Here is an 11,092-nt window from a genome sequence, read left to right as displayed (position 1 = left end):
CTGTCTTTCATTGTTAAAATAGTTGTTAAATGAATATTAAAAGCCAAAAAAAAAAGTCATGAAAAAAATTATTTGCTTACCTGTCCAGGCAGAGAATAAACAAGTGCCAGGAAAGCAGAAAAGAGAAGTGATTTGAATAATTTTACTGTCATTGAGACATATAGGCTAAAGAACACCAGTAGAAGAATCTAGTCTGCTAACTTTGAAGAAAACGTATTGACCACAAACATGTCTGTTTATAACCATCTTTTAAATGATCTCTTACGTTAATAGAGAACTTCATTCTTTGCAACACAGTTTCACTTGCATGTCATCTTTGACTTTGGAAGCAGCTATCTGAGACAGCTATGATTATCCTGTTTTACAGATGTGGAAATGGAGACCCAGAAAGACTCAATCCTCTGCCCAGGCTGTAATAGGACTGTCCATCCACTGAGACATAGTAAAGTATCATGAATTTCTCTCTCCATCATTTTACCATTTTTAGTCATCATGTTCCCTCACTGTTTAATCTGCAAGTAAATATAAGATAAAAGTTTATGGTCTCATCATATTTCTGTGTATTTGTAGCTAAACTGTGGAAGAGGCGACAAGGAGTGTACGTCAGGGTTCTTGTTCAGCCTTGAACATTATAAATCCTACTTACGCTTCCTCTTTACACTTCTTTGAAGGTTTTGTCCACCAGTCATACTAGAGTTCAAACTATGTAATGAGTCATTTTTCTTTTCCTCTTTCCTTGTGCGGACAGCTTCTCTTTTATACACCATGCGGTCTGCCTTCTTGGGGGTTGTGTCACCATCGTCAGTGGACAAATGTTGCCATTTATAATAGGCTGTGCCAGTTGCTACCAGTCTGAGGTTTTGCTCTTCACCAGAGCTTCAAGTTGCTGAACCTCATCAACACGGACATCTTTTCATAGGAAGGGCGTTCTTCACCATGTAGACATAGAGGTCAAGTATTGTCTTTGTCTTCCTTTCCCAGAATTTCTTGAACACCAAGGTTTAAAGAAAGCTATTGAGAAAAACAAAACTGTTTTGACAAGCAGAATACAAGTAACACAGACATCTAATTTTAGTTCAGTTGCTTTTATATAAAAGAAGGTATACATTGAGGAGCAGTGAGACCTTACCTGTATAACTGTATTTTCAAAGAACATGCTTAAGCATCACCTCAATGAGCAGAAACGACATTCTTTTTGCCATCATATAAAGCTAATATATACTCTTGCTTTTCTGCTGTTTGCTCCACATAAATGTTTTTCCCCCAACATCAAAAAAGAAATTGAGTCATGATGGCATTTAATTTTGGTTAAAGAACATATTAAATTCACTCTTACATTATTATATGGGCTTCTTTCTCTTCTTTTCCACCAGTATTCATCAGGATTATTTTTCCAAGGGGCTTAGTTGGGACAGAAGACCATAATAATCCTTTTACTTTCCTGAGGATTTTCTGCAAAGATGAGCTTCATTAAACAATGCCTGAGTTCATGAGTTGATAATTGTAGTGATTTTCAAACTGTAATAGATTTCAGCATTACCTTTTTCTGTACTTCCTTTAAAAAAGAGATTCCATGTTAAATCTTGTGGAATCATACCTTTTATATGATCATTTAAACATTGTAATTTTTACATACTGATTTCTGTTAAGGCAGATGTCACTGTACCAAGAAAATACTCAAATTTCGGATATTTCAAAAATGGCCCTTTTTTAGATCTAGTATATAGATAGTGCTTAATATGTATTTATTTAATGGATCAAAAAAAGAAAAATATCACAGAGTCTAGGAAGAGAAATTAAGTTGCAGGGACATACTGACTTAAAATTGTTGTTTGTGTCATGTCTATTTAGCATTGTAATTTTCTGAAGGAAAGACTTATCCACAACTGTTAATTCTGATCTCAGGAACTATTTGCCCTCTTAACTTCTTTGCTAGATTATCTAAAGGGAGATATCCTTTCTCACGTTGGTCTCCTTGAACTCCACTATTCATGTTGCCTTGTAGGGTCAAATCTCTTTAGAAATTAAGCTTTCTCAGGAAATCTGCTGCTCAGATCTCTCAACCAGATCTTCCTTTAAGCTTATTGTCTCCTTGGCGATTGGCAAAGGATTTCCACCCTTTAAAAATGTAGGAACTTGTAAAATCCATGCTTAAAAAGTAATCTAAAAATGATCTTCCAGTAAGAATGTATACAATGGCAACAAAAAGCCCTGGAGCCAACATTGTTTATAACCCCTGCTTCATTCCCAAATTTATTAGAGTTTGAGTCATACAAGAAAAGTATTTGGGTTGGGCTTGACTGTACCTGTGTATATAATATAATGAGGTTCGGTTATAAAGCAGTGTACAATTTTCCTAGGCGCCAGATCGAGGCAAAGATGTGAAGTGTCACCTGTAGGCCTGACCTGCTCTGTCCAGTACTACCATGCCACCATCTCTAACTGTGACTTTTTTTCCTATCGGGTTCTTCATTCTGTATAGAATAAGTCTTTTCCTAAACTCATTTTTTCAACACTAGTCACACACGTTAGGATCACCAGAGAGCTTTTAAAACAATCTCAATACTTGAGCCAACCTAGTTCTGACTCATCGCCCTGGGGTGAGGCTCTGGCATCATTATTGTTTTAAAAGATCCCCAGATGATTCTGATGCAGAACCCAGGTTGAGAAACACTGACCTTGTGAAACCCAGGTAGGTTACAAATGAAGAATTTGACCAGAGAAGTCGAAGTATTTACTGGGTGTCCCACAGAAAAAAAAAAAAAAAGTGCCATTTACTGGTTCAAATCCCCCATCTATTGACTTTAAATCCAGTATAACAAATTTGAGCAAGGTTTTAGAAGGCTTTGGAAACTCACTTGCAGAGTGGGGCAAATACAGGCCCATCTAAAGTCTACCTCACAATAAAGATGGTTAAAAACCAAGACTCAGGGAGGCAGGGCACTATCCAGGAGCTGGAAGAAGGTGGTAAGGGTGACTTTCCAAAAGAGAACACCTGACCCGGGTCTGAAAGTCTGCGTATGATTCAAGGGGGCACCACTGTCCACCTGCTAGCACCAGGCTGATGCCACTTCACTTTCTTCAAGGGAACAGAGGGAAGCTGGCAGACACCAGGGATGTGTGTCCACCTGCCATGCCAACGTAGTTCTCCAGCTCTGTCAGCCTCCGCCAAAGCAGGCAGTAAGCTTGTGAACCACCATGGATCACTTCTTGCGGGCCGTATCAGACCCCAGGAGTCCTTGCAGATGCTGTTCTTGGCTTCTTCTCCCTCCCCATAAACTTCACAGCTGACAGTGAAGGCACTGACCTCCTCCCAGGCAGGCTTCCTTGGGGAAGATCTCCTTGACCTTAACCGTCCACCTGGTAGATCTGGTGGGGAGGCGGGTAGAAATTTGGGGGGTGGAGAAGTCAGAAGGAGTTAACAAGTCAAAGGGTTTCTGATAAAAGGAGTTGTTCAGCAGAAAGGAATCGGATTGTTGGAGCTTTCAGTACCAGACTGTGTCGTTTTCGACTTAATTCTCTATTCACTGGCAAATGAAAAGTCGGACATAATAAAACCACTATAAGGCCAGGAGTTTGTGATGGGAAGGTCAGGAGACTTTTTTCTTCTTTTCCCATAATGGCCCTGCAGCTAGCAGGAGGCAGGGAGGTTTGCCATAACCTCTTGCATCAAGTCGGCACCTGGTCCTTCTTGTTTCTGATCCCACATTGGGGCATTTTATGATTATTTTAAGAACAATAGTTCCTTTATTGCACTTGAAAAGATGTATGAGGAAGCTTTTTCAAGTCCTAGGACTTAAGGATACTCCAACTTATTATTAGGTTCTATCCAGACCTCACTCCACACAGCGTAGCCTGGGAAAACCTCTGGAATAAGGTGTGAAAAATACAAACCGATGAAAACAATTCAGTGGTTCCAAAGAATGTCTTTTTTTTCTCCCTAGGCCTCACTCATAGACATTTTCCTGACATAATCTCCACTTCAGGTATCACAAGGATTTGCATACTTTGGAATTCTGAGGAAGCTTGAATTTCTTTCTTTCTTTCTTTCTTTTTTTTTTTTTTTTGAGTTGGAGTCTCACTCCATTGCCCAGGCTGGAGTGCAGTAGCACGCTACCCCAGCTTCAACCTGCTGGACTCAGGCGATCTTTCTGCCTCAGCCTTCCAAGCAACTGAAACTACAGGCATGTGCCACCACGCTTGGCTAATTTTTTGATTTATTGTAGAGACGAGGTCTCGCCTAGTTGCCTAGGCTGGTCTCGAGCCCCTGAACTCAGGTAATCCCCTCTCTTCGGCATCCAAAGTGTTGGGATTGCAGGCTTGCGCCACCACGCCCGGCTAAAACTCGAATTTCAGTGGGGCTGAACCCTGATGGAATACATCTTATTACATCTAACACTATGTTCATGGGAAACCAGGGAGAGAAGGGTGATGGAACAACACATTTAAGCCAGAGCTAGGAGTTCACCAGAGTGGAGAAGATTGCCAGTAACCTAGGAACTCAGTATTTTGAGAGCAGTTACTTCTTAACCTCCATTATGAGTAGTATAGCCATCTTAGATAGCATCATTGTTCAATAGAACTTTCTACAATGATAAAAATATCTTATATTGTGCTATCCAATGTGGTAACCATTAGTCACATGTGGCTTGACATGTGGCAAGTGTAGCTAAGGAACTGAACTTTATTTTATTGTATTTTTTTATTTTGAGACAGTATCTTGCTCTGTTGTCCAGGTTGGAGTGTGGTGGTGTGATCATGGCTTACTGCAGCCTTTTCATTCCTGGGCTCAAGTGATCCTCCTGCCACAGCCTCCTGAGTGGCTGGGACTATAGGTGTGAGCCATCACACTCAGCTACTTTTTTAGTTTTTATAGAGATGAGGTCTCACTATGTTGCCCACACTGGTCTCGAACTCATGGCCTCAAGTGATCCTCCCTCCTTGGCCTCCCAAAGTGCTGAGATTGCAGACGTGTGCCTGACCAGGAACTGAATTTTAAATATATACATATTAAAAAGTATATATATATATATATATATATATATATATATTTAATTTCAGTTAACTTGAATGTAAACAGTCTCATGTGGCTGTTGGCTACCAAAATGGACAGAACTCATTCTCCTCAAGTCCCAAAAAGGCACATCTGGGTCATTTCTTAGCACCTATAATCAAAGCGTGACAGATTAAATTACCCGTACCTCTCCATTCCTGTGCCTTGGAATTACAGGCTGTTTTTGTCTTGGAAACCTGATAGTCTAATGTTTATGGAAATACTCTTTAGTAATGTACTGTAATTATAATATTTTATTGTAGGAGGATCCAGCCAGGCCTTTTTTATCATTAGTGTTTTTAGTTTTAATCTTAAAAGGACTGTAAAAATAGGATTCTCTTGTGGGAGAAAACTGTGCTGAAGGTCTATGGGCAGGGAGTGGTAAGGATTTTTTATTTTTTTATTTTTTTGAGTTGGAGTGTTTCTCCATCACCCAGGCTGGAGTGCAGCGGCATACTCACAGCCACCCCAGCACTGACCTGCTGGGCTCCGGCGATTCTTCCACCTCAGCCTTCCAAGCCTTCCAAGTAACTGAAACTACAGATGCGTGCTACCACGCCCGACTCATTTTTTAAAAATTTATTGTAGAGTTGAGGTCTGGCCAAGTTGCCCAGGCTGGTCTCGAACCCTCGGTCTCAGGCAATCCACTCGCCTCGGCCTCCCAAAGTGCTGGGATTACAGGCTGAGCCACCAAACCTGGCCAGTGGTAGGGATTACAAACCATTCAAATGTCTCCTGGAAATACTGGCAAAAGTGAAGTTAAAGCAGCAGATAGAAGTCTTCAAGGAGAAAACTTGCCATGAAGGGATGGATGCTTTTACTGGGGTTTCTTCTTCTTTTTTAATCAGAAGAGTCTTGCAGAAGCGGCTTCTCTGAAGTCATCGGGATTTTCCCCTGTGAATAAATCCTCCCCCCTCTTGGTCACCTCTCTACTATGTTCTCCAGGAAACTCACCCCTATTTCGCATGCTATGTGACTTAAAACCTCCAAAAATCCTTGCAAAAAAAAAAAAAGCCAGTGTTTTTTTCGAAAATGTTAATTTCCTTGCTTTAGGCTTCTGTGGGCTTTGACTGGAAACTTAATCTGTGCCTGTGCCTCCTGCATTATGTTTCAGCCATTGAAATGGGGCTTAATAAGAATTACTTGATACCTTGGGAGGCAGACAGCCTTACTTTTATCTTAGGCTCAGGGATTTGCATTTTGAGAGGCTGTGCCAGCTGACTTGAGCCCTTACAGGTTTCAGCTTGTTGCAAACCTAGTTCGGTCTATTTCTCTCACTTCTGGGACCTTGTGCTGCTGCCACTCATGGCTTACGGGCTTTCCTTGGAACCCTAGCCCTTGTCCCTAATTGTCTTCTGTCCCCACCTCAGCAGTGGTAGTACAGACAGCCAATCATTTAATACTAGACACATTCCTTAAGAAGTTGGACTGGAACTTTAATTGCACACGACATCCAAGCCAGCAGGCAAGTCTCTTCTCAGTGGGATTACTTTTCTAGCTCTGCCCTACTTCCCTCGGGGCCTTCGTTCTCTGATCTCCCAGGAAGCCAAAAAACCCAGGTCTCTTTGGATTTCTTTAGATCAGCATTGTCCTATAGGACTTTCAGTGATGATGAATCCATTCTCTCTCTATTCCTGGCCACATGTGGCTGTCAAGTACATGAAAATGGCTAGTGTGACTTGGAACTGAATGTGTGATTTTATTTAGCGTTAGTTAATTTAAACTGAAAAAGCCATGTGTACTCATAGTGATGACGGTGCCCTTGATTTTGGAACAGAATGTCTTAGAAGAGGTGTTTTCTTCTGGCTGCCCTGTGACCCTCTACCTTCATGATCCAGCTCTTCCCAGTGAAGAAACTCTCCTTGACTTCTACACTGACTTTCTTTTACTACTGATTTTGACTGGTTAAACCTTGAGGTTTTTACCTTTTTCCTGATTATATACACCGTCCATACTTGGGTTCAACATGTCTTTTTGTTTCTATTGTCCTATTTCCTCTGTGAGTATATCCTTATTCCTTATCTGGCAACTGCAAATATTCCTTCTTTTTTTGTTTTGTTTTGTTTTGTTTTGTTTTGTTTTTGTTTCTTTTTTTTGAGTTGGAGTCTCACTCTGTCACCCAGACTAGAGTGCAGTGGCCGCTCCCGGCCACAGCAGCCTCGCCCTGCTGGGCTCCGGCGATCCTTCCGCCTCAGCCGTCCAAGTAGCTGGAACTACAGACACGTGCTACCATGCCCGGCTCATTTTTGATTTATTGTAGAGATGAGGTCTCACCAAATTGCCCAAGCGGGTCTCGAACACGTGGGCTCAGGCAATCCACTCACCCCAGCCTCCCAAAGGCGCGGGATTACAGGCTGAGCCACTGAGCCCGGCTGGTTTTCACCTTTTTAAGGTTCTTCACTGATTATATACACCCTCCATACCTGGGTCCAACATATCTTTTTGTTTCTATTGTCCTATTTCTTCTGTGAGCATATCCTTATTCCTTATCTGACAACTGCAAATATGCGTTCTTTTTTTAACAAATAAGAGGAACTTATCAGAAGGGTAGAAGGTTTCTTTTGGGACCTAAGGATGAGATATGAAACTTGGCTTTAGAAGACTAAGTGGAATGGAAAACTATCAGCAAGTGTTTGCTGAGGACCAGCTACCATGTGCCAGTCAATGTTTGAGATTTGAGGGAGCATAGCAGTGAATTTAACAAAGTCCAAGATTCTGCTAATACATCAGGGGATCTAAGTACAGGGTGAGAGGCCAAGAGTCATAGTAGGTGTTTGTACTTTTATTTTATTTTGTTTGTTTATCTATTTTAAAGATGTGGGGTACAATTCAGGAGTAGGTATATAAGTGGATATCATACAGGTAAAGTTTGGGCCTCCCTTTGGTCCCCACTTTGCCGGGTTTGAGATTAGGTACCCTTATGGATGTTGCGTTCACCCCCTGCCCCCCTACTCTGAGGTGTGTAATTTTAGAAAGGATTGTCAAGAATGCCATCTTTGATAAGGTGATATTTGAGCAGAGAGTGGAATGAAGTCAGGGAATGAAGAGAGCGGTTCTGTGGGGTAAGAGCATTGTTGTTGGAGGGAACAGCAAGTGCAGTGCCCTAAAACTAGAGCCCTTGTCATCTCCCCCCATAATTCCATACTCCCCCTTGGTCTCTCATCTTTGCTTTTCATTATAAGACTTAAATTTATAGACACACATTTTTACACCGGACTCCAGAACTCCACTGGTGTTGTTGAAAGATTAGACTCAAATGGATCAAGACTGTGAGACATAGTCAAAATATACTTCTCAGTCACCCCTGGTCATGCAGCATCTTACACATCTAGTCTCTCACTCCAGCATGAGGACGGTTTAATAGCGGCAAACTGAAGATACAAAAGCAAGGTGCATACTAGAGCTTGTAGAAAATGTCTTCTTAAGAAGGAGAAAGCATTATAATTTGACTTTCTAGCCAAAGGCAATTCAAAACATTTCAAAGTTTAGGTCGTGGTTCATTCTTATATCTAGTATCATGTGTTATTTCAGTACCCAGATGTGGCCGTTCCCCATGGCTAGAAGAAATCAACCACGTTCAGTAGTATGTTAGAATACAACTCCAAGACTGTGTGTGGTTCTCATTTTCCACGTTGCAATCGCAGGTGGAATCTGTCTTGACGCTTCCACAGTCCATTGACAGTCAAACAACTTCATCGTGTAAATGCCATTCTTCCTTCTCACCAGCTGCTATGGTGTGATGTGTCCTCTCCAAGATTCAGGTCAAAACTTAATCCCCATTTTGGTGGTATTAAGAGGTGGGGACTGGGGGAAGTGATTAAGTCACGAGTGGATTAGGCCCCTATAAAAAGGGATGGAGATAAGTAGCTTAGGTCCTTTTGCCCTTCCACCTTCCCCCATGTGAGGACATAGCACTCATCAACTCCGGAAGAACAGCAACACGGCGCCATCTTGGAAGCAGGGAATGGGGCCCTCACCAGATACTGAACCTACCAGCACCTTGACCTTGGACTTGTCGACCTCCAGAACTGTGAAAAATAAATTCTGTCCTTTATAGATTCCCAAGTCTCAGGTATTTTGTTTTAGCAGCAGAAACACTGACGTCAACTTTAATGGGATTGTTAGGACTCGGAGATTTTTTTTTACTCATTGGAAGATAGTAAGCCACAGCTATGTACCACATAAAAGATCTTTATGCTGTTTACTGCAAATAACATTAAGGTCATGACAGCAATGAGTAATGCCCAGGAAAAGCAGAGATCAGCCTCATACTTTTTTTTACCAACTGCACTGAGAGAAAATAAGCAACACTGCCCAGTTTAAGGGCAGATTCTCAGATTTTATTTCAAATTTCCTGCCCTTTGTTGTCCTCTTAGAAGCCTTAACAATGCTCGAAACTTGTTTCTTTTTTATTTCACTTCCTCTGCTTGAAAAACATGAAGGGGGAGGTTTCAAAATGCTTGGTGTTATCTTAGAAACCAAAGTGAGGCCGGGCTCGGTAGCTCAAGCCTGAAATCCCAGCACTTTGGGAGACTGAGGTGAGGGGGATTGCCTGAGTCCACGGGTTCGAGAAGAGCCTGGGCAACTTGGCCAGCCCTCATCTATACAATAAAATCAAAAAATTAGCTGGGGCATGGTAGTGCACGCCTGTAGTTCTGGCTACTTGGAAGGCTGAGGTGGAAGGATCTCCTGAACCCAGAAGATCAATGCCGGGGTGGCCTTTAGCGTGCCACTGCACTCTAGCCTGGGTGACAGAGTGAGACTCCGACTCAAAAAAAAAAAAAAGAGAATCCAAAGTGAATCAGAATGTGCCTTTTTGTCCTCCTTGTGCCATTTTTCAAACTGAAAGCGACCTTCCAGCTCATCATGTCCAGTCTGCCTATTTGCCCAGTCAGAGAACAGGCCCAGAGAACAGTTGAGTAGGGTTGGGTCATTGCCCATCAGCACAAAAGCAGCTCATGGCCCATTCACAGCCTTCTCTCTTGCAACCGGCCTCCAACCCAGCATGGTGAATTCTCCTCCAGTAGAAATCATACAGCAACGTGACATCATTAACTTTTACATGGGGAAATGCCCTCAAGGAGAGGAGATTAAGAGTCATTGCCATCTATATATCTGGATGGCATGGAACACTTCTTAAGCAGATACTTAAATATCTGATAAATGTGCTGTTCATATTCTTCTCTGATTACTTTCATCAACTGTGAATCAAAGGGCGTACTGGTTTTATTTTCTTGAAAAAGAAAGCCAGATATAATTTTATTTCAATATTTTAGAATTTCACAATCTTAAGGCGCCTTACTGCCTTCCCGTCTCTGCATGTCAAATTTACTAATTTTATTAACATGTTGCCAGATAACACGCTAAGTATCTCAAAGCCAAAACAGATCGGCTCTCGCCTGATAAATGTGCAAGAGTCAGCAGAGGATTTGAAAATTGAACTTGATTCTCAAGTTACTGCCAATTTGCCAGACCTAAGCTGGTTAGGAGCAATATTTTAAAACCAGATTATTTGGTTCTAGAAGGGTTGTTTAAAGATCCTCAACACTCTTGGGAACTTTGTTGTAACGGTGATTGATTCCATGATATCTTTGAAAGCCTTGGAGTACAGTGGTTATAAAAACATCATTTTTTTTTTCAGTTTGTCTGTTTCCTCAAGTTTCCTAAAGGGTTTTTAGAAGTCATCAAACTTTTGCATTCTGTTGATGAGTAGGAATAGGTTTACCAAACTCTTAATTATCTTGTCATTCCTTTCCTGTAATTTTCTTTGGTATGAGAGCATTGCACAAAGTGTGACTTTTCTAATAAGAGAGTGCTTGAGTGGCATTTTTTGCTGTCTAGAGGATTTGCACATATACTTCAGGCATGTTTGCTGTTCATCTTGATCCTACAAGGTATCATTTCATAAATCAGGAAATGGAGGTTTCAAGAATTTTTTTTTTTTTTTGAGCTGGAGTCTCACTCTGTCGCCCAGACTGCAGTGCAGTGGCCACTCCCGCCCACCGCAGCCTCGACCTGCTGGGCTCCGGCGATCCTTCC

General features: G+C 41.7%; 1 protein-coding gene across 1 annotated transcript in view; it reads left to right on the top strand.

The window, feature by feature from the left end:
- Nucleotides 1-373: 373 nt before the first annotated feature.
- Nucleotides 374-11,092, top strand: part of TGFBR2 (transforming growth factor beta receptor 2) — a 78,676-nt gene continuing 67,957 nt past the window's right edge. Inside the window, exon 1 of the mRNA XM_021713013.1 lies at nt 374-442. Coding sequence (XP_021568688.1) covers nt 376-442 — 67 coding nt within the window. The 5' untranslated portion in view covers nt 374-375. The remainder of the gene's footprint in view (nt 443-11,092) is intronic.

The sequence above is a fragment of the Carlito syrichta genome, unplaced genomic scaffold (assembly GCF_000164805.1).
Source record: "Carlito syrichta isolate Samal-C Ts95f unplaced genomic scaffold, Tarsius_syrichta-2.0.1 Scaffold303987, whole genome shotgun sequence".
In the NCBI taxonomy this organism is placed as follows: Eukaryota; Metazoa; Chordata; class Mammalia; order Primates; family Tarsiidae; genus Carlito; species Carlito syrichta.
Note: the sequence above shows the minus strand (reverse complement) of the source record. Positions and strands in the feature narration are given on the sequence as shown.